At 53.3% G+C, this 22,649-nt stretch overlaps 1 protein-coding gene across 3 annotated transcripts in view; it reads left to right on the forward strand.

Moving 5' to 3' along the window:
* The window catches only part of MAP2K3 (mitogen-activated protein kinase kinase 3), a 37,529-nt gene extending 16,451 nt beyond the window's left edge, over window positions 1-21,078 (forward strand). For all 3 annotated transcript variants that reach the window (XM_064153592.1, XM_064153594.1, XM_064153593.1), the window contains exons 2-13: window positions 5,113-5,145; window positions 6,033-6,102; window positions 8,365-8,413; window positions 11,438-11,551; window positions 11,735-11,854; window positions 12,415-12,531; window positions 12,696-12,747; window positions 13,538-13,665; window positions 14,294-14,371; window positions 16,800-16,939; window positions 17,828-17,873; window positions 18,356-21,078. In XM_064153592.1, coding sequence (XP_064009662.1) covers window positions 5,113-5,145; window positions 6,033-6,102; window positions 8,365-8,413; window positions 11,438-11,551; window positions 11,735-11,854; window positions 12,415-12,531; window positions 12,696-12,747; window positions 13,538-13,665; window positions 14,294-14,371; window positions 16,800-16,939; window positions 17,828-17,873; window positions 18,356-18,439 — 1,031 coding nt within the window. In that variant the 3' untranslated portion in view covers window positions 18,440-21,078. The remainder of the gene's footprint in view (window positions 1-5,112; window positions 5,146-6,032; window positions 6,103-8,364; window positions 8,414-11,437; window positions 11,552-11,734; window positions 11,855-12,414; window positions 12,532-12,695; window positions 12,748-13,537; window positions 13,666-14,293; window positions 14,372-16,799; window positions 16,940-17,827; window positions 17,874-18,355) is intronic.
* The last annotated feature ends 1,571 nt before the right edge of the window (window positions 21,079-22,649 follow it).

Here is a 22,649-nt window from a genome sequence, read left to right on the forward strand (position 1 = left end):
ACTTATTTCTTTTTTGCTTTTTTTTCCCCTTGGTGCTTTTTTTGTTCCAGCTCATTCTTTGCAGCAGGGCTGGGATCCACCCTCCAGCCTTCTGTCCCATCCGTGGCATTTGACTTTTCCTCCTGCAAGTGAGGAGAACTGAGATGCATCCAAAACGTTTTCCCCGGTGCTAAGGAAGCAGGGCAGCTCTGCAAGCAGCCTCTCGTGGCACAGCTGTCCTTCGTCTGGGGCTGGAACCCAGGCCCTGGGGAGGTTTAATTTCAAAGGTCGGCTCAGGCAAATAGTTTTATTTGCAGTTCTTTAGATTGTCCTGTTCGTTGCTCTCCACCCACGCCAACGGAGTAGGAAGGATAAACCTGCTAGGGAGAGGGTGCAGTGTAATGGGCTGAAGTTGGTGGTGGCAAAAGAGTAGGCTTCAGATGTTGAATCGAGGAGTTGCAGGAAATAGCTGTGTCAGTTCCGAGCTGGTGGAGGACAAAAAATGGTGAGGCTGGTCTGTGTGTGTGTGTGTGTGCCTTTAGAGGAGGAAATGGTTCCTTTCTTAGCATAAAGGATGCAGTTACGTGCCTGCAGCATCACGTGGGCTTCAATCTCGTCCACACCAGGAACTTCTGTCAGCTAATTTTCCCCTGCCCGGCTGCAAGGCTCAGTGCCATGTGCCCCCACCCGCTGCCCAGCATGTCACGCTGGCAGTGCCCAGCATGTCACGCTGGCAGTGCCCTGCCTGCTCCAGGCTGTCAGCAGAGCCTGCAGGCTTGCAGGGGTAACCAGGACATGTCCCCAGATTGCCTTGTCCCTGTGCTGCCTTTTTACCCCTGCGGGAGGTTCTCCAGAGGGTCGCTGTGCTGCTCTGTGCTTGCAGCCGTTGCTCTTGCAGGACCTCAGTGCCCTGGGAAACTGGAGTGTTTCTGGGGTTTTCAGGTGTTCTTCATGTGAGAGCAATTCCTCCTGCACCCACCCTACCAGAGCATGGGGACAGAGGCCTTGGTGGTGAGAAGCTGACAACAGCTGCTTGTGTGGGCTAAGAGCAAGTGCTGCCCTGGGATGTATTCGAAACAGAAGGGCTTGAACTGCAAGGTCTTGTCATGCCCATCCCACTGCAGTTTTGGTTTTCTTCCCCTGTCGGACCTTCCTCCATCCTCATTCACCCAGAAACAGTGCGTGGGCTTTCCCTGAGGGGCTGCAGAGGCTCAAGAACAAGGTCACCTCACAGAGGTGACACATCCAGCTCTGGGATTTGGCAGCAGCTGTGGGGCACTTGGTGGGTGATTGCTGGACTGTGCAGTTTTGGGGAGGCTTTGTCATGTCCTCATCTCCTGTCTGGGCTGTGACCCATAAGCAGCGGGAGAAGCTTGCAGCAAGAGGCAGGAGTTCAGGACAGTTTGCAGGGTTCTGGAAAGCTCTTGTCAAAGTCTGGGTGAGCTGTACAGGCAAATCCAATCTCCACCTTGACTCCCCAGGGCAGCAGCGCAGGTGATTTTATTCCTGCAGGCATGGGCTGAGCTGGGTTTTCCACCAGCGTAGGTGGCCCAGCCAGGGCCTGGGAGTGGTGGCAGAATTCCTCTGTTTTAATCGGTGCTTTTTCAGATGGGAGTTGGGAAGTTATTTTTTGCAGCTAGGTAGGACAGAGCGGGAAGGGGATTGTCACTCACCCTGGTGGTGCAATGCTAGGAAGCCAGGGGCTGCGGTTTGGGGATACAGGGAGGTGGGCTGCTGTTCAGGCCCCCTGGGAGGGTAGGTTTTATGTGGAATGGCCAATTCGCAGAGGCGTTCAGTGGCTGCAGAGGGTTTCTGTCAGGCAATCTCCGTGCCCCTTGCTGCTCCTCTAACCCGCATTTGCAGATCCTCCTGCCTGCAAGCTTGGGCTCCACCAAACAACGCACCCCATTGATTCCTGACCCGAGACTGGGTGCTTCCAGCTCCCTCCAGCCTGGTTTTTGCAGCCAGGGCTAAGGAGAGTTGACGCCGTGTCCTGCAGGAGGCCTGGCTTGGGGAGCCTGTGGACCCTGCTCCTGCTGTGTGAGTCACCGAGCTGCGGCCGGAGCTGCCAGCGGAGCCGGCGGCACAGAAGGAGCTTTGTGCTGGCTGCGGAGTTACTATGGCGATGGGGGAGAGGGAGAACAAACAGATGAAGTATAACACCAGCCAGGATGGGGGGCATTTCAGGGCTTTGTGTGAAGATGTGTCTGGGAGCTGCTCTTGGGGGGCTGCATGCAAACCCCTGTCTGCATTTCCGAGCACATTATGGGGGAGAAACGCTCGGTGCAAGGCTTCTGGTGGGTAGCAAGCAAAATGCATCCCCCTGGCTGCGGGATGGGGTAGGTTGTGTGCCCATGGTGAGCTGACCCAACCTGCCTGGATGCAGAAGGACTCGGGAACCCAGATGTTAGGTTTTTGCTGAGTAGCAAGAGGCTGGGTGTGGGAAGTGGGAGGTGTTTGAACCCATGGATGGCATCCTGCCTTTGGCTCCATTTTGCCTTTGCTCCTGTCATTGCTCAGCCGGGTACTTTGCAAAGTCATTAGTGGGCACCTTGGACTATTGGTGATCCCTCTTCCAGTGGTGGAGAGGGGGAGCTTTGTAGGCTGATGGATTAGAATCCATGGTTCCTGTGGCATGGTCAGGTCTCCAGAGATGGTTTCCAGCTCAGTGGGACTGGCTTAGAGTGGAGAGTCTTGCTCACTGGCTTCATTGAGCTGCGAGTTCACATTGCACCTGTAGCTCATGGGAACTGTGCTGGTCCCAAACCTTACAGGCTAGCTCTGATGCAGGAAAGATAAGCAGGTTAGATGGGGATAGGGACTTCAACCATACTGATTGCCTCAGCAGGGAAGGATGCTGCTGGTCGCACATTTGCGACCTCTGCAGTATCTTGCAGACCAGCTTACCCCTGCAGCCACAGCAAAGTTTGTGTTTAGAGAAAGATGGGACTGTAAAAGTGGGTTTCAAGCACCCATCTTAGCTGAGGCATTTGGAGCTGGTGAGGGACTGGGCTGGAGGTGAAGGCTGGTTGTGATGGGAACATGCTAGACATGTATTGTCCTGTCTCAGCTGAGGGAGCTCTCCCACGGTGCTTCATGTCCTCCTGAGATCCCAGCTCCTTGCCTCTCCCCTCCCTTCCTTGGCAATCTTTGGAATGCTGGACTTTGTCCTCATGCCTCTTCCTGGGAGGCAGGCAGGTAGGAGCTGTTCTGAAGGGCTGTCCAAGGCCACAGCAGGCTATCCACTCCCAGCCTTGGGCACGCCTGGAGCACGCCTTGGCCTGTGCTTTTTAGTGCATCTTCCAGGTCTGTGCAGCCAAAGGTACCTCTAGCTGCAAAATGCAGCTGCTCTGTCTCTCCTGGGGAGGCTCAGGACTTGGATGCTCTCAGCTGTGCCGTTTCAGCTCCCATCCCAGCTCCTCGTGATCTGTTTATTTTCCCAGCAAGCTGGGGTAGGTAGGTGGGTGAGCTGTTTGCTAATGGGGAGATGCCTGTGGCGACCAGCCTGAGGTCCATGTCACTGCAGGTCACTGATTGTCAGCCCTGCATAGGTCTCCTTTGCCCATCACTGACTGATTGCCTCCATCCTGGTTCTTTGTGCAGCTGTGGGTTATGTTACTCCAGTGCTGTTTGGATTTGGGGAGGAGGAGAGTGTACTCTCACCAGTCACCCCTGATGGGGTCACACCTTGTCTGACAGTCTCAGCCTCTGCAAGCCTGGCTTTGTGGTCAGTTCACTGATGGTTGTTATCACTGAATCCCAGCATGATGGGGTGGGCAGGGACCTCTGGAGATCATCTAGTTCAACACTCTTGCTAAAGCAACATCACCCACAGCAGGTTGCCTGGGATCTGCATGTCCAGGTGGGTTTGGAATCTCTGCAGAGAAGGAGACTCCACAACCTCTCTGGGCAGCCTGCTCTGGGGCTCCAGCACCCTCACAGCAAAGAATTTTCACCTCATGTTCAAATGGAGCTTTGTGGGTTTCAGTTTGTGCCCATTGCCCCTAGTCCTGTCACTGGGCACCACTGAAAAGCATCTAGCCCCGTCCTCTTGGACCCTTTAGCTCTTGCTGAGCATTGAGGAGACCCCCCTCAGGATGCTCTTATCCAGACTAAACAGCCTCAGGGCTCTCAGCCTCTCCTAAGGAAAGCTGCTGTTTGGTTTTGCCCTGATTTCCCTTCACTGGCTGTGGGGTGTCCTCTCTCTTGCTGTCAGTGACTCTGTTTTTGCTTGAGTTCTGGTGGCCATTGCCCTTTGTGCCATATCTGACCCACACTGCAGAACAGGTCTGGATCTCTCTGAGAAGACTTATCATAGAATCAGTCAGGGTTGGAAGGGACCACAAAGATCATCCAGTTCCAACCCCCCTGCCATGGGCAGGGACACCCTACCCTACATCAGGGTGGCCACAGCCTCATCCAGCCTGGCCTGAAACACCTTCAGCCATGGGGCCTCAACCACCTCCCTGGGCAACCCATTCCAGCCTCTCACCACTCTCATGCTGAACAACTTCCTCCTCATGTCCAGGCTGACTCTCCCCACCTCCAGCTTTGCTCCATTTCCCCAGCCCTCTCACTCCCTGATAGCCTAAAAAGTCCCTCCCCAGCTTTTTTGTAGCCCCCTTCAGATCCTGGAAGGCCACAAGAAGGCCACCTGGGAGCCTCCTCTTCTCCAGACAGAACAGCCCCAACTCTTTCAGTCTGTGCTCACAGCAGAGCTGCTGCAGCCCTCTGAGCATCCTCGTGGCCCTTCTCTGGACACACTCCAGCATCTCCACATCCCTCTTGTCATAGGGGCTCCATAGCTGGATGCAGTGCTCCAGGTGGGGCCTCACCAGAGCGGAGTAGAGGGGGCTTGAGTTGAGTGAGACCAGGATGGGGGGGGGCTGTGGGGCAAGGAGGACACTGACAGAGTTTTTGGGAGTGTCACTGATGGCATGGGGACCTCTTGTGGCTGGAGACTCGGGGATCAGCCCAGGCTTGGCTTGGCTGGGTTCTGTCTGCCTCCCTCAGCCTGCAGCCTAGCCTGGGTTGCTCCCCCCGAGCGCTGTGTGAGATGGTGAGGGTGCAGGCTTTGTCCCTGCTGGGTCTGGAGCATGGAGGCTGAGCTGGTGTCTCTCTTCTCTCTTCCAGATTCCAAAGGATCGCTGGAGCCGCACAAACCGGGTAAGTGCCCAGCAGGAACCACAGCTTTAACCCATCTCCTGAGCATCAGCAATTGAAATCCCCACAGAGAGGGGACTGTTAATGGCCATGAAGGGTGCAGAGCTCTCTTGGGATGCCTGAGGAGCGTCGCAAGGCACTGTGAAACTTGGCAAACAGTCTCTGTCAGTGCACTCCTCAGCATTTCTGCAGGCAGGTGCTGGATGAGGATGTGGAGACCCACTTGTGCTTCTGGCTCTGGCCTGAAATTTTGGGCTGGAGTACTGTGTGCAGTTCTGGAGCTCCCAACACAAGAAGGACATCAACCTGTTAGAACAAGTCCAGAGGAGGCCCCCAAAGATGCTCAGAGGGCTGCAGCAGCTCTGCTGTGAGGACAGGCTACAAGAGTTGGGGCTCTGCAGCCTGGAGAAGAGAAGGCTTTGAGGAGGCTTTGTAGTGGTCTTCCAGTATCTGAAGGGGACCTACAGGAGGGCTGGGGAGGGACTATTTACAAGGGCTTGTAATGACAGGACTAGGAGTAATGGGTTTAAACTGGCAGAGGGGGAGACTTAAACTGGATGTTAGGAAGAAGTTCTTTCCAGTGAGGGTGATGAGACACTGACACAGGTTGCCCAGGGAGGTGTTCAAGGCCAGGTTGGATGAGTCCTTGGGCGACCTGTTCTAGTGGGAGGTGTCCCTTGGGGGGGGTTGGAACTGGATGAGCTTTGAGGTCGCTTCCAACCTAAACCATTCTATGATTGTGAGCGCTGAGACCTTCTTGTCACCTCCTCCTAGCCGTACAGTGTAGGGATCCAGGCCCTGCTTCCCTGCCTGGCAGCTGCAGGCAGGAGAATGCTTGAAGGAAGAAAAGTCCAAATGCCAGTTGCTGATGTGTGCATCTTCTCTTCCAGTGAAAGGCAAGAAGAAGCGGGATCTGAGGATAACATGTGTGCCCATCAAGCCACCTGTTGCCAACACCACGTAAGTGTCTCTGCTGCTTAAAGCCAGCCAAGTGTTCTCTGGAGCTGGATTCAAGGTGATGGTGTCAAGGGGAATGGCCTATGTGGGCTTTAGAGAAGCAGGATAGTTAATTTTTGCTCTTAAGGGCTGGCTTGTGGGAGATGAGAAAGAATTGCACATGGATGGAGATGTGCATGCACACATCCACAGCCTGGGGGTCTCTCTGGCAAGTTCTTGTTTGACTTGAAATGTCTGAAAGGCAAAGGCTGGGAGACTTTCTTCAGTCTTCCAGCTGTGGTTGTGCTGATGCCAAAGGGCAAAGGGCATGGTGGAGAAAGGAAATCTGCCCAAGGGAAGAAAATTTTTAATGCAGGGGAAGAGAATCTTAGAATCAAACAGGATGGAAGAGAGCTCCAAGCTCATCCAGTCCATCCTGTCACCCAGCCCTATCCAATCAACTAGACCATGGCACTAAGTACCTCCAGTTTGGACTGTGGAAGGAGCAGGGAGATGAGGGTTAAGGGATGGGGAATGAGAGATGAGATCAATATCAGAGCTAATTTGAGTTGTTTGTAGCTCTTCCCCTTGGTATGAAGAGGACATGGACATCTTGCATTGTTGTGATGCTTGGTGCTGGTGCCCAGCAGTGTCTCAGAGCACTGGAATTTTGCTCTGCCCTGATTGCTTCGTGCAGCTAATGCTTGTTATGCTGTGGGAGAGAGCCCAGCGTAGTGGCGCTCGGTTTGACAAAGAGCAGATGGCAAAAATTCCTCTTCCATAGTGCTCTTCCAAAACATCTCAGGCTGGTCTGCACCACTGAGCCTTGTTTGCTCCAGAAACCTGTTCTAGAAACCCTCCCAGCTTCAGGAGAGCAGTAAAATCCCCAAAAGGGAAATACCACTACTGAAACCCCAGGTGTAGATAGGGCAAATCTGATGGAGGGGGAGCCTGGGGAACTCCCCACTTAATGCTGTGCAGCCCAGCTTGCACATGCCAAACCTTGCATGCAACAGCCACCTCCTTCCCCAGTGGGTGCATCCATCCCATCCAAACTATTCTCTGGTTCTATGGCCTTGAAGTTCTTTCCCAACCATAGTCATTCTGTGTGGTTCTGTCTCTGCTCCCGTTGGTGTCTGAATTTCCCCTGGAGAATCACAGAAACATCCAGGCTGGCAAAGCCCCTCAGGATCACCAAGGCCAACCTATAACCCTACTCTACAATATTCACCCTAAGCCATTTCCCTAAGTACCACATCCAAACGACACTTACACACATTGAGGGTGGGTGACTCCACCACCTCCCTGGGCAGCTCATTCCAGTCCCTGACCATCCTCTCCATCAAAAAACTTTTTCCTAATGTTCAATCTAAACCTCCCCAGCCTCAGCTTGAGGCCATTCCCCCTTGTTCTGTCTCCAGCTGTCATGCTGGGCTTTGCAGAGTGCTCACATGCCCAGAGGCTGGTGCAAGCTACCCACGACTCCTTTTCTCTGAGCTTTTCAAGCTGCAGTGCAAATATTTGCACAGTGCAAGGCTTCTGCCGTGAGCCTGAAGTACTTCCTTGAAGCTGGGGGCTGCTTTGTTGCTCTGATGGGTATTGAGAGGCTAAACCAGCTGGGCAGTCTCAAGTCTCAGAGGGTCCTAGAGGAGGGAGAGAGCACAAGTGAGGCCCAAGGGACAAAACACTCGTGTCTGCTCTACAAGTCCCATGCTGCCCACGATGGGGAGCGGGCAGCGACAAAGGAAAGAGCCATGAAGGAAGACTTTCACCTGCGTGGTGTTGTGCAAAGCGTGACGCTGAGGTGCTGCCTGCTCTGCCTGCCAGGCTGCCTGGAACAGGCCTGTGAGTGTACACAGATGACTCACGGGTGAGGAATTACCTGCTGTGCCCTCAGCCTGCGTTTCGGGCTCAGTGGCTGCCCTGTTACAACACCTGCCTGTCAAAACACGACAGCTGAGCTGCTCTGCTGCAGAGACATCTCCCCTCTTGGATCCTCGGGCTCGGCTTCTGAGCAGGGATGGTTTGATGCCTGCCTCACCTGGCTGAGTCTGGGGTTCTTGCTGCCTGTGTGGAGCGAGTGCCTCGTGGGTGTGGGCTGAGATGTTGCTGGCATGATTAAAGCACTTTGGAGTGTTTGGAAGGGACTGTTTGGAACCCACGACAACAAGACACAGCGGAAAGCAGTGGCTGAAAGTGCTTGAAGGAACGTGAAACCTGGCTCATTAACCCCCAGGAGGGTTAAAGAAGCTGAACTTTCTCCTGACTCACTCTCTTTTCTTGCAGGCCTCCAAGGAACTTGGACTCCAGAACATTCATTACCATTGGAGATAAGGTACATGTCAGTGTGCTTTCTCTTTTCGCTCGCTTCCTTTTTGGTTTGTCTCATGTGTGGAGAGTTTCATGGATCATGCCTGGCAACCTGTCAGGTTGAGATTTCAGAGCACCCTGTGAGGACTCTACCCACCTGGTGCAGCATCTCAGCATGCATCTTTGTGGGGATGAGGTGCCACAGCAGGACTTTTCTCTTGTGGAGCAATGGGGTGTCTGGGTGTACTGCTGGAGAGCTGGGCATGTCACCCAGCCTGCAAGGCAGCTCATCTCTGAGCATCTGCACTTGCTGGTCTTGCAGTTCCTGCAAGGCATGTGGGTGACATCAAAGACTCAGGGTGTGGTTTTGTCCATCACAGTGGTCTCTTTGCAGCCCCACCAGCCACCTCAGTCTGAAGAGATGGAACAAAACCATCTGCCTTATATCAGTGTGACCTCACCACCCTCTCTGGCTGCCTCAAATAAAGTCCCCTTTGTCCTCCATACCTGCAGTGCTGTGTTAGTGCCCATGGCCCAGGAGAAGTTGAGCACAAAGCTTTTCTCCAGCTCTCCAAAGCCTTTGCTAGTGATCTGATGAAAAATGCTGCTAGAAATAGCCACCCTTTTATTTCATTCTCTTGTTATGGGCCCTCCTGGGGCTGCAGAAAGCTGTTTGCAAGTGAGCTAAAAATACCTTGCAGTGGCTCAGCCCTATATGTATCTGCTTACCTTCCAGGCTGGGAGGTGGCTTGGCTGATGGTATCTGGGCTCCTTGGCCTCACTGCAAGGTTTTAGGGTTAAGGGAGAGGTGGGGAAGCTGGATCCAGGGAAGAAGCCTGCTGCCTGTGCCATTTTCTGGCCATTGTGTTGTGTGTATTAATAGCTCTGGGAGGGATGCTCTGTGACAGCCTGGACATGGTGTGTGCAAGGGGAGAGGCTGTAACTTGAGGAAAGCTCTCCAGGTTTGTTTCCTTCCCTGCTCTGCCTGCTCCAGTGCTTGCAAGAGGGGTCTGGTCCGGTTGTTTTGGAGGAAGAGGGCTTGGGTAGAAGGCCAATTTCAGATTCCTGGGATGAGTGTTGACCTCAAGACCATCAGATCCATGTAGGTGATGCCATGCACCCCATTACCAGGCCTGGGAAGCATGGACTGTGTTACTGCATCACCTCTTGTTGCTAGGCAGGGCAGTGCTGGTTCCTGGAGCGTGCTGGGAACTGCCAGCTTCTGGGGAAGCCTTAGGGTAAATGCCAGGAAAAAACCCAAACAATAACCTGGAACAACTGCAGAACAAATGTCCTGAAAAGCACTACCAGATCCTTCCTGGAGGCCCCTGCAGGAGCTGCAAGCCTGCTCTGCTCCTCTGCCAGCAGCTCGGAGCAGCAGGATGTGGGGGTTGGACATATGCCCCCTTAGCCCTGCTCCCCTCATTTCTGGAGCCACCATCTGCCCAGGAAAGGGCTGGCACCTTCTTGTGCTGGGCAGTGCATAGCTCAGCGCTGAGCTCAGGCACAGACCTCCCTCACTCCCTGCCCCGGCCTCCTGCCAGGCACATCTGGCTCCAATAAGTGCAGACAGGGCTGGTAGGAAGGTCTGGTAGAGCTGGTGGCTGCTGGCCATGCAGTGGCCAACACCAAGGGGAGGTTGCTGGCCAGGAGCCCAGCAGCCACATCTCCTAGCTTGGCTCCTTAACACCAAAGGCTGTTTCCTCTGGGCCATGGGCGTAGCTCGCAGGCACAGCATCCGGCGCTGTGCCGTGCATGTTTCCCACCCTCACTGCCTTTGTGGCTACTGGGGCAATTTGGCATCCTGGTATTATTTTTGTTCCCTGAGACCGGAGGAAAGCTGGAGGCTGGATAAAGCCTGGCTAAAAGAAGGTCTGTGACTTCAGAGCAATGAGCACAGCATCCAAAAATAGCCCATGTCTCGCTCGGGCAGTGTGCCCTGCCCAGCAGAGCAGGGTAAGGTGTCTTTAGGGACACAGTCACTCGTGGGTGGCTGTGCAGGAGCTTGCTGGCTCCCTGCTGCATAGGGCACTGGCTTGCCTGAGCACTGTGATGGGATTTTTCCATCATGAAATGAGATTTATGCAGTTGCAGTGACTTGAGCTCCTGTGTGAGTGCTAACTTACATTTTACCTTGCTGTCTGCTTTCTGCTGGGGGGAGGAAGTATAAAAGCAGGTAAACCCCACCTGAAATCCCTGATATGCTCCATCCCATCTAAGAGAGGCTTTGGACAGGCTGAGGTGTTACTAGACATGTAGATGTGTTTTGCGTGGGATGATCCCTTGGGATGCAGGGTGAGGTGGGGAATCCCTGGCTGTGCTCAGGCATTTGGAGCCATGGCAGAGGCTCTTGACTGCTGTTCATGTTGGCATGGGCTTGTTAAAATCCTGCAAGCAGTTGAGCCACCACAGAAAGACCCTTGTGTGAATAATCCTGAGCAGCCAGAGAGGCACCAAGCTTTGGTGCCCCTTCCAGTGGCAGTGTGCCCTGGATTAAAGGATGAAAATCCTGATCTCTAGCTGCAGAGGAGGAGTTAAATGTGCCCTGGTGGGTATGAGATTAGAGGGTTTGGGCTGTAGTTCGACAGAGCAAAAGTGAACTCATCTTCTATTAAGTGTGGTGCTGTGAGAGTTGGGCCCTTCTCATATGCAACAAGTGACAGGACAAGAGGAAATGGCCTCAAGTTGTTCAGGTTGGATATTAGGAACGGAAGGGTTCTCAGGCATCGGAGCAGGCTGCCCAGGGAGGTGGTGGAGTCACCATCCCTGGAGGTATTTGAAAGATAGGTGGATGTGGTGCTTAGGGACATTAGCTTAGCAGTAGGGGTGAGATTGTGAACTCCAGGCAAGTGGCTTGGCAGGGTGATTTCCAAGGTCTCTTCCAGCCTCAGCAGTTCTGTGTTTCTCTGGTGCAGGCAGGAGCTGGTGGAGCCCTGTGGGGACCGTCGCTTGGAAGTGCTCTGCACGAGTGCACTGCAAGCGCTGGACCTCTGCTGATGTCGTCATTGATAAAGTGTGTCTGAATGTTTTTGTGTCTCTCTCCCTCAAGAACTTTGAGGTGGAAGCTGATGACCTGGTGGCGATTTCGGAGCTGGGCCGCGGAGCCTACGGCGTGGTGGAGAAGGTCCGGCACGCGCAGAGCGGCACCATCATGGCCGTGAAGGTGAGGATGGCTGCTTGCCGAGAGGGATGGAGCCCAGGGGGTGCAGCTCTCGGGGAGCAGAGATGCTGCTGAGCTCCACGGAGGGTGGCGAAACGGGGACAGGCTTGTCTTGGTTTGGCAGCCTCTGGTACTCCTGGTGTGGTTTGGCTCTTGAAGGGGCTGTGTTCTGCTTTCTTGTCTCAGCGGATTCGAGCGACTGTGAACACCCAGGAGCAGAAGAGGTTGTTGATGGACTTGGACATCTCCATGAGGACAGTTGACTGCTTCTACACTGTCACCTTCTACGGAGCCCTCTTCCGCGAGGTACTGAGCTGATGGGTGGCTCGTGGCCTGTGGGGCACTGCAGCCTCATGCAGTTCCACTAAGGGCACTAAAATGTTCCTGACCACCTCTTGCTTTCTTCAGCCCACCTGGGCTGTTTGAGATGCTGCCGTGGTTTAAAGTCAAAGACTTGGCCAGGTCTGATTGTTCACTTGCATGACACCTGCCCAAGACTGTTGTCCTGGATCTGCCCCAGACTGACTTTGGGGTAGATCCTCAAAGGAAGGCCATTGCAGGTAGTTTCAGTAGTGGCTGGACATCCTCAAAGGAAGGCCATTGCAGGTAGTTTCAGTAGTAGCTGGACATCCTCAAAGGAAGGCCATTGCAGGTAGTTTCAGTAGTAGTTGGACATCTGTGCTCGACTCTATCTAGTGCTGAGCTTGTGTGCTGGTGGTGTGGCCAACAGTGGCTGGGTGTCAGGGACCTTGGCTTGCTCTGTATGGAAGCAGCTGTGGCTATTTGTCAGTTCATCCCCACTGCTCCCTTCAGCTGCTGAGGTTTTCCAGAAAATTCCCACTCAGCTTCTTTTTCTCCACCTGCAGGGTGATGTGTGGATCTGCATGGAGCTCATGGACACCTCCCTAGATAAATTCTACAAGAAAGTGCTGGAGAAGAAGAAAACCATCCCTGAAGACATTCTGGGGAAGATGGCTGTGTCTGTGAGTGCCTCGTGGGTTCTTACATGGTTTTGTCTCTTCCTTGAGCCTGTTGGAGGGCTCTGTTGTGGCTCGTGGTGTGTGGAAACAAGTAGTGTGTTCACAGTGGCAGGCTGGTGCTGCTGTGTGTGACTAATGGGTTCTTTTCTTGCTCTGTTTGTCCCCAGATTGTACGGGCTCTGGAGCATCTGCACAGTAAACTGTCTGTAATCCATAGAGGTAGGTGCTGGATGGAGCATGGTGTGGCTGGAGATCTAGCCTTGAAATGAGGGCTCCTTTGCAGGAGATGGATGGGATTCCTACAGTGGGGTCTAACAGTACTTAGGACCAAAGTGAACAGATCTAGATGCTCAAGACTTGTTCCTGAGATCCATCCCTTGCTGCATCTAGTTGCATGACTTTGTTCTTTTCCTCCTTTTCAGCTGAGGGGTTGAATATATTAACTGAGTTTCTCACTATGGGCATCTCTGCCTCTCTCTGATGATAGAGATGCCTCAAAGGCAGCTACTGGGGACAAAATCCCCAAGCCTTCCTGGCAGGGTAGGTCTACCAAGGTGAGGGCTGAGGAGGATCTTATAAAGTGACAGGTGGGAATTGTAACACTCAGGTCTTGCTCTTCATCCTGGTGTAGTTCCTTGTGTGGCTGTGGACACATCAAGACGGGCGTGAGACAAGCTGTCCTGAGAGCTTGGTAGAGTTGTGATTTTAAGGATGTGTTCAGTGCATAAATCTCTCCTAAGGAGCTGAGCATTAACTCCTCAACATTTTATTTCAGCCTTTTGACCTGCCTCATTAAGAGAGGAGGTCTGTTCTGCCTGAAGGACCTGGTTATAATTTTTCTTGTGTAAACTTCTATTGTAATAAAAGATTGGTGGGATTTTGTCTCCCTTCCCTTGTGTTAGGGCTCGCTTGGTCCCCTCCCAGGTCAGTGGGGAGTTGATCATCTTGTCTTGGGCTCTCTGATACCTCAGCAAAGGCCCAACCTGTCCTCTTGTATTCTCTCTCTTAGATGTGAAACCTTCCAACGTGCTGATCAACAAGGAGGGACATGTCAAAATGTGTGACTTTGGGATCAGCGGCTATTTGGTGGACTCGGTTGCAAAGACCATGGATGCTGGCTGCAAACCATACATGGCTGTAAGTGTGCTGGTGTGGGACTGGAGCTGGCAGCTTCCAGCCACCTTCAGCCTTAACTTAAAGAGGCTGCCACTTAGAATTCAGTCTTAGTTTCTGAGATGGAAACCACTTCAGAGTGCTCTGAGCTTCCTGACTCAGCAGAGTCCTCCGAGGACAGGATTACCCTCTCAGTAAGCCCTGCTGTATGTGTAATCCCACAGCAGACTCCTCTGCCACCTTCCATTTGCAGAAGGGCTAAAGACTGGCTGGTGCTGCTTGTGGTGGTTGGAAGGGATGCTCCTTGTCAGCTAGAAAATGCTGAGGCTTTTCTTGGCAGGTTCATTTAATTTCATCCTCAAGCCAGTATGAATTTCCCTTTGCCATCTATGGCATCTATATGGGCTCGTACTCCTGGGGCAGAAATCATGCTGCAGGGATAGTACAAGCCTCACTCAGGAGCTGAAGGGGAGGATTTATGTGGGTTGTGTGGAACAAGATGACTGTGCTAGATTTAACCTCAGATCCTGCCCCCATGAGGACATGAGCTGGGGGAGTCCCCCCAGACTGGGTTTTGGAGCCAAAGATTTGCACTGTGGAGTGCACTGGGATTAAAAACAGAGTTGTGATATCTTCTGTTTTGCTGTTGCAGCCAGAAAGAATAAACCCTGAGCTGAACCAGAAGGGCTACAACGTGAAGTCGGATGTCTGGAGTCTGGGGATCACGATGGTAATGCCAAGGGCTGGGAACAGTACTCTGCAGCCCTGGGGTTGGAGTGGGGTCTGTGCTGGTGGGGCTCCATCTCTGCCATGGCCAGTGGTGTCTGCTGGCTTCACCCCACCAAATGGGACTGAATTCTGAGTGTGATAGCTCAGGGCACGAGATGAGCTATCCAGGGTGCAGGTACTGCCCTGTGTGCACAGGGATGCCTCACCCTGGGGAGGCAGCTCTCAACTGAGTGTGCCCCCACCCTTGCCACCACTACTGTAGCTGTTGTCAAGTCATCTGGCAAGCTTGACAGGGGATAATCCATCTTCTGTCCCTTCTCTTTCCTCCTTTCTCTTCTCTCATGTTCCTGCTGAATCCTGGGGAGTGCAGCTGGGACAGCTGGCTGAGTGTGAGCCAGCAGTGTGCCCAAGTGGCCAAAAAGGCCAACAGCATCCTAATGTGTATCAGAAACAGTGTGGCCAGCAGGACCAGGGCAGTGATAGTCACTCTGTACTCGGCACTGGTGAGGCCACAGCTCAATACTGGGTTCAGTCTTAGGCTCCTCGCTAGAAGGGCATTGAGGTGCTGGAGTGTGCCCAGACAAGGGCAATGAAGCTGGTGAAGGGTCTACAGCACAAATCTTCTGAAGAGCACCTGAGGGAATTGTTTATCCTGAAGAAAAGGAGGCTGAGGGGAGACCTTCTGGCACTCCACTGCTCCCTGAAAGGAGTTTGGAGTTAGGTGGGAGTCTGTCTCTTCTCTCAAGTTACAAGTGATAGGGTAGGAAATGGCCTCAAGTTGCACCTGGACAACAGTAGGCTTAATTTGGTATGCAAGAGTTTGGGCTTTTAATTGCTCTGTTGTTCCCTATGCACTGACTGGAGAGAGTTTGGAGTGGAGCAGGGCTTGCTGTAGTGGACCACGACCTTCCTTCGTGCACCCCCCTGGTGGGTTAGCAAAGCCTTGCAGGAAGATAGGGGTGAGATAGCTGCAGTGGGGGATACTGTGCGTGGTTTGCAGCCAGCCCTGCCTGCAGGGTAGCTCAGAGCAGCCAACAGGAAGGGGAAATGCTTTCAGTTCCAACATCGCAGCTGCTCAGGATGGTTTATCTACCTCCTGCAAGAAACGGATCTTGCAGAAAGCAGCTGAGATCCTCTGGCGCCAGAGGACAAAGGAAATCCCAGCTGCTGGCTCCGAGGGGATGCCTCCTGGGAATGTGTCTCTCCCTTTCCAGGAGATTCTCCCTGGGGCTAGTTGTTTTCAGGATTCTTTTCCCCCCGGGATGCAGCACCCTTTGTTCTGGGTGCTGCATCCTCACATTTGTGTGTGCCTTGCGCACCTCTTGGCAAATACTGCCTCTTCCCCGGTTCGTTTTGTCTGCCGTGCCAAACCCAAGCCCCTCTCCTTGGGGTCCCTGTGCCAGAGCTGGGCTGGCTGGAAATGTAATCAGCTCTGGCTTTCCTCCCAAGATGCAGGAAGCTGTGGGATGGGAGACTGCATGAATGACGAAGTCTCTCAACCTTTCCAAGGCTGGATGGGAGAGGAGACCTTGCTGTAAGGCTGCCAGCCTGCAGCTGAAGGGAGCCCCAACCTGCCTGATTCCCTCTAACGTCTTCTTCCTGGGCTGGCTTCCTGATTTTATTTTATCTCTTTTTTTTTCCCTTTCAATTTCTGAGGGAGTTTGATTTCAGACCAGTTGGTTTTAGAGCTATTTTGTGGTAGAGCTAATCCAGGCCTTTCTGACTGGTGGCTTTGTTCACTTTTTCCAGCAGCATGATCTGAGTTCCCCTGTCCTGATCCAGAGGCAGGCAGAGGCATCTGGCTCTGCCCTGCATCCTGTCAATCCTCCCATCCCGTCCCACCCTGCTAGGTCTGGAGGTTCTGTTGCCCATTTCAAGATCCTTGGCATGAGGACTGTGCCTAAGACTTTTTTCCTGTTTGAAAGGGCGATGGAGCAGAGGTGACTTGTAGGAAGGACACAGTAAATGAGATGGTTTTAGCAAAAATCTTCCTAAGTGATATCCTACCACTTGGTTTTCCTTGGGTTTGTAGATATTTCTGTGTGTGTGTGCCTGTGCCTAACTCATGCAGTACCAGCCTGAAGCCCAGGAGGCTGCCTTGCGGTGGGCAAAGCACTTTGGAAGGCATTGCAGAGAGGGTGTGCTGTTATCTTCTTAAATAATCCCATTTTACATCTCTTTTGGTGGCTTCCTGTAAGTGCATTAATATGCTGAAGCAGCCACCAAAGGAAGTATTTTTGGCCTCTGGGTTTTTGTATTTTCTTTTTTTTTTTTTTCAAAAGGGAATGAAAAAAAAAAAAAAAGAAGTGGTATGACCCAAATTGAAAATGGGTAAGGAGAGAGGTTTTTCATTTCAAATCTGAGGTAGGCAGGCTGCCTGGGGTTGTGCTCATCCTACTGTCTCACCCCCAGCCTGTCTCTGTCCTCAGATCGAATTGGCCATTCTTCGCTTCCCATATGAGTCCTGGGGCACCCCCTTCCAGCAGCTCAAGCAAGTGGTGGAGGAGCCCTCGCCCCAGCTGCCTGCTGATCGCTTCTCCAAGGAGTTTGTGGACTTCACAGCACAGTGGTGAGTCTCTGCTGGGGACTGGTGGCCTCTCCTAGCTGGCTAATCCATGGGGGTTGGAGGGGAGAGCGTGGGGCTGGGGTTGTTGCTCTTGCAGAGCCCATTTCACAGTATCACAGTATCACCAAGGTTGGAAGAGACCTCACAGGTCATCAAGTCCAACCCTTTACCACAGAGCTCAAGGCTAGACCATGGCACCAAGTGCCTCATCCAATCTTGCCTTGAACAGCCCCAGGGACGGCGACTCCACCACCTCCCCGGGAGTTTCAAGATACTGAGGCTGTTGCTTGGCCATGGCAGGAAGCACTGCCCAAACTGATTTTGCTCTTGACCTGACTCACCCAGGCTGGTTGGAAGGTGCAGAAGTTTCTCTTCCCCTTTCACTGTTGCTGCTGCTGAAATGTTGGTGTTTTCTGGCAAAGCAGCAGTGAAACGAGAACAAAGACCTGCCTGCATCTAGGTGCCTCTGGGTGCAAGCTGATCTGTGGTTTTTGTGGGTAGCAGCTCTCTTCGAGGTGTTCCTCTGCTCCCTGTGTGCTACTTGAAGCTGCAAGGCAGAGGTGGATCACCAAGGCAAAGCTCACCTTAGGAGTGGTGAGAAGCCATCTCCTCTCTTCCCTGTTTGTTCTGTGTGGACAAGCAGGACTGCATGGGGCAGGTGGCAGCAAGCTTGGCTTGTGCTTTTTGTGGCAAAGCACCACGAGCTGTCCTTTCCCAGATACCTGTCTGGTGGTTCAAACCTACTCAGCCAAGGTGGGAAAGGAATAGGTGGTCCCCACAGAAGGATGTCATGCTGGTTGGGAAGGGGAGATCCCTTGTGACAGGCCACACAGAGCAAAAGAAGAAAGATCTTACAGCCTTTCTGCCCTGTTTCCTGTTTTTTTTTACCAGCTTAAGGAAGAACCCTGCTGAGCGAATGAACTATTTAGAACTTATGGTGAGTGTGGAGCCATTCCTACTGGTCTTTATCCCAATCCATTTGGAAATTCCCAGCAAATGGCCCAGCAGGTCCTAGGGAAGTGGGACAACAGGACATGTGGGTGATTTTCTTCCTTTTTCAGGCACAGAGTGGCAGGGGTGTAGGTGTGTCTGAGGTGGAAGGAAGGGTGTGTTGATTGCATGGGTGTTAAGGTCAGGGTTTCTAGGTGTTTTCTCTCTCTGTCCTGTCTGCTCTTGGCAAGATTAGACCTTAAGTGATGGTAGTACAGCTGCCAAGGTGGGCTGTCCCTCTGGGGTTGAACCTAGAAACGCCAAACCTGACAGCATTAGTTGATCTTTGAGCTGAAGGATGATGTCCATGGGAGCCTGGGGAGGAGGTTCGTGTCCGTGACTTGCCAAGCACCTTGCCTGCTGTGTGACATCCCCCAGGGATGTCTGTCTGTGAGCAGCCGCTGATGTTGTCTTTGGTCTTGTTGGCAGGAGCACCCTTTCTTTACCTTGCACGACGCCAAAGAGACTGACATGGCCTCCTTCGTGACAGAGATCCTCGGGGAAGACTCCTAACTCAAACCTTTGTGCTGTCCCCTCCATCCTGGCTTCCCTGCAGAGGAGCAAACGAGGACTCCAGTGGTGGTTTGCACAAATCGCACTTCCCCAACCCGTGGGCACCTCTGGCCCCACCTGGCCTCTCAGTCTCTTTTCTCTTTGCCCCACAAACGAAATCCCCTAGGATCAGTCTTCTGAAGCCAACACCTTCCCAGCTAAGCCATGGAGATGGAAGGTGCAGGAGTTCCCTGCTGACACCAGCACATCCATCCCAGGAGGACTGTGCCTGTGGTGCCTGACTGGGGCCAGGGCAGAGAGTGCCAGTGGGCCTCTCCCCTCCTCAGCAGCCTGGTGCACAGTGCAGGGAGGTTTTGGTTCTGTACTTGCCTGGGGAAGGCAGAGAGAAAAAAAAGCTGCTGTGCTTGCCAGCTCTTCTGCCCTCCCTTCCTGGAGTCAGGTCTCACTTACCTTCCCTTTGTGCCCAGCTCTCTGCCCCCAGGAACAGCTTTTTAGGGGGCCATGGGACTCCCTGGGCATGCTGCTGCTCACACCAGAGGCTGTTTTAGTGCTCAGCTCGACTTCTGAATGACCCTTCGAGGCAGTGCCAGACTGGGTGTTGTCCTCCCTCCCTCAGTGCACTGCTCCCATGGAGGGAAAAAAGGCATTTTTCAACGAACCCACCTTGAGGCCAGCATCACCCCACGTTCTTACCATGCCTGCCCACAGGACTTCACCAGCACAACGCTGCTGCCTTCCTCACGTGGGCACAAAGTGATGGGAGGGACAAGCAGGTCCGCAGACACTGCCTACTGAGAGGATGCATCCCCATCTCCGGGCATCTAACACCTTTGACAGCCTCTGCCTCCTGGAGAAGACTTTGCTCCATCTCCCTTCCAACCTGGAGCTCACGTTAAGACCTCGCACTGTGACACCTGCTCATTTTGGAGGCCCTTCATGTCCCAGACTGCCTTTGAACCTGCCAAGGTGTCAGCTGAGGTTGAAAACCCCAGGGCCTGCCCCCGGTTGTACATTTTCTGTCTGTACATGCTGGACTTTGTAATGCATTTCCCAGCGTTCCTCTAACCTGCTATAAATTAAAACCCTTCTGTGGGAGGAGGAGGAGGAGGAGGAGGAGGAGGGAGGAGCAGTTCCTTCTCTGCTAACAAATCCACTGTGAAAACCTGATGTGTTTCTCCACTCTCCCAGCCTGAGCACTCCATCAGGAGCTCTGGGAGCCAACGGGATTTCTGTCTTCTGCTGTACCTGATCATGGGATGAACGCAGTGGCTGTGGATTTTGTTGGTGGTTTTTTTTTTTACTAGATTGACTTTTCAAAGGGATTTGGGTTTGTGTTTTTTTTTGGTTCCTTTTCTAATATATATTTGTGTGTATGTGTGCTATATATATATATATATATATTATATTTTTGAATCAACAATGAATGTGTGAATGTCTATGTGGCCAGCAGATTTGGTGATAACAGCTTAAGAGATTTTTCCTGGCTAATTTAGGGTGGTGGGGAAGGGGTTGCTAGAAGAGAACCCTGGCCTAAGACTTTAAGTGAAATACATCTATTTTTCAACTGAACCTTTTAAAACCATCTTTCCCCAAAGCCATACCCTGGAGGTCTGGGTTTCAGGGTGCAGTTCCAGGGTTCAGTTGCAGCATTCGGTGTCCCCCACCCACTGAAGACCACTGTCCCCTTAAATCCATTGCTCCCTGCTCTTGCAGTCTAGGGTTTGAAGTGGCACTGGGGAATGGGGCTGCCTGACACAATCTGTCCCTGCAAGCTGCTCCTTAGGCAACCTGCTCCAGGAGGGCACAAATGGGTTCAGTCCGTCATGCAGCAGTGCTTTATCCCCATCACTGCTCTAACCTCATCCCCCAAGCCCACAAACCCTGAGAGAACCAGCCCAACTGAGCAAACCCTCTTCATCTTGGCTGGGCACTGACCCCCTCACCCTACTGCTTCATGTAAAGCCAGAAGGGGGTTGATGTTCTCCACATCTCCCTCCTCAACCCCACTCTGCGAACCACCTGATGCTTTCCAGGAGCCCCTGTACCATTGCCTGCTTGATTTGGCAGCTTTGCAGCCCAGATGTACCATTGTGTTTTTGGTTTTCAGAGTTGATTACTTTGGATTGTTTCTGGGTTTTCATGTCGAGTTTTTTGATCTTTGCTTGTTTGTTTTTCACTTTTCTCCTTGCCCCCACCGCTTTTTCCCTCCATCCTTTATCCCACCCTTTTTAGGTGCTTCGGGGAATGGTGATTTTTCTTTTTGCATGTTTCCTGCTTTTCTCCTCTTGGAAAAAAAAAAAATCCCAATTCCTACATTTTGGGGACCCTTTCAGACCCAGGGGATGGGCTTGGGTCCCTGTGGATGAAGCAAAGCTTTGCTAAAGAGGCAAACACAGCCCCTCATGTGCCATCTGCTTGGCTTCATCCACCATCTGTCTTACCTGTCCTTCATACCCCATTCTTTCACCTGGTCACCTCCTTGATGGCAGGGGGGAATGGCATATCTCTGGGGGGACACCAGCTTGGCTTTAAGGTAGACAAGGATTTTGACTCTCATCAGAAGATCCTTGTATTGTTGAGAACAGTCTGTACCCAGCAAACCTGGTCCTTGTTTCTAATAAAAATCATCCTCAAACCCAGTTTGTGTCGCTTCTTTGAGGAGCAGTCTTTGTCTGGCATCTGAGCACCTCAGGGCTGGTTGGGTGAGAGCCACGAAGGCATCCTGCCACCTCTCTGCCTTTGTATCGAGGGGTAAGGCTGGTTCTGGTCTGGGGGTTGCATGAGCACTACCCCTAAGAGTGCTGCTGGGATCGTCTAGGACTCTGCTTCCCCTTGGGAAAGAGGGTAGAGGCCAAGGAGGCAAGAGGCCAGCGGGATGCTTGGCTGGGGGCGATCTTGGGGTGGTCCCAGGGACAGAAAGGGGGATCCGAGGTCAGGCAGCCTGGGGTAGGGGGAGAGGGGAATGACCCCCGCGATGGGGGTCCCAAAGGCGGGAGGAGGAGTCTGGGGTCTGCCTGGGGCTGGAGGGCAGCAGGACGCTCCCGGGGGCGGCAGGGCTGCCCGTGGCCGCGAGGGGGAGGCAGTGCCCGATACCGGCCCCGCGGGCTGAGCTTCGGCCGGCGGCGGCACCCGGCGGGGATGGCTCCGTCCCTGCCTGCCGCCCGCCCTGCTGTGCCCTCTGCCCAGCGCCCTGCGGCCGTCCCTCGGGGCTGCGTGGCTGGGATTAGGGGGCAAGCGGCCGCCAGCTGGGCATCGCCTCAGGATTGGAGGGGCCGTGATGGTGGTGGTGGTATTTTATCCCACTCCAGGCAACGGGACAGCGGGAAGGAGACTTCCCACTCCGCACGCCCCGCAAATATTTCCCCTGTCAGCCTCCACCGGGCAGGGTCAGGCTGGGGACACCGAGTCCTTCGGGCACCGGGAGCTCGGGGGGTGATGCTCTGCCTGGAGGTAGGGCAGGGAGGTGTGGGGAGTGCTGTGGGTGAACTGGGACTTCTGCAAGGGATCCTGTGAGTAAGCTGGGGACCTCTGGCAGGGGTGCTTGTGGGTGAGCAAGGACCTCTGTCAGGACTGCCGTGTGTAAGCAAGGACCCGTGTCAGGGGTGGTGCGTGTGAGCAGAGACCACAGCCCACCCACATGGCTGGGGGGGACATTCGGAGGAGGGGGTTTGGGCCGAGCTGGAGAACTCGCCGTTTCAATTACCAGCTTAATAGCTACATCGAGAGCCATTAAAAATGCATCAGTGCCTCGGAGGAAAGAACTTCAGGAGAAGCAGAAAATTCATCACTTCGAGTTCCCTCATTAGGAGAAATGGTGCTTCTCTCCCCCTCCCCCCCGCCCCGACCCCGTTTGTCTCGGCTGCAGGCAGAAAGAGGTTATCCTACCTGGTGTCTTCCCCGTGGGTCTATCACAAGGTGTAAACAGGCAGTGCCCAAACCCGGGCAAGGGGACACAGCTCACGACGCAGAGAAGGGAAGAGCTCAGCTCATCCAACACAAGGACTGCACACCCAGACCGTCTGTGTGGCATCAGCTCAGCCTCCCTTAAGTTTTACAGCCAGCAGCTTTCCTGAGCAGCATGTGTTGGGAGAGGTCAGATGTGCTAGTTTGAGCCTAGCTAGAATGTTTTGGTGAGAAGAATTAGATTGCAGGCTGTGGAAAGGAAACAATGCTGATGTCTACTTCACTCATAGGCTTGCTGAGAGGTGTA

The sequence above is a fragment of the Pogoniulus pusillus genome, chromosome 13 (assembly GCF_015220805.1).
Source record: "Pogoniulus pusillus isolate bPogPus1 chromosome 13, bPogPus1.pri, whole genome shotgun sequence".
Lineage (NCBI taxonomy): Eukaryota > Metazoa > Chordata > Aves > Piciformes > Lybiidae > Pogoniulus > Pogoniulus pusillus.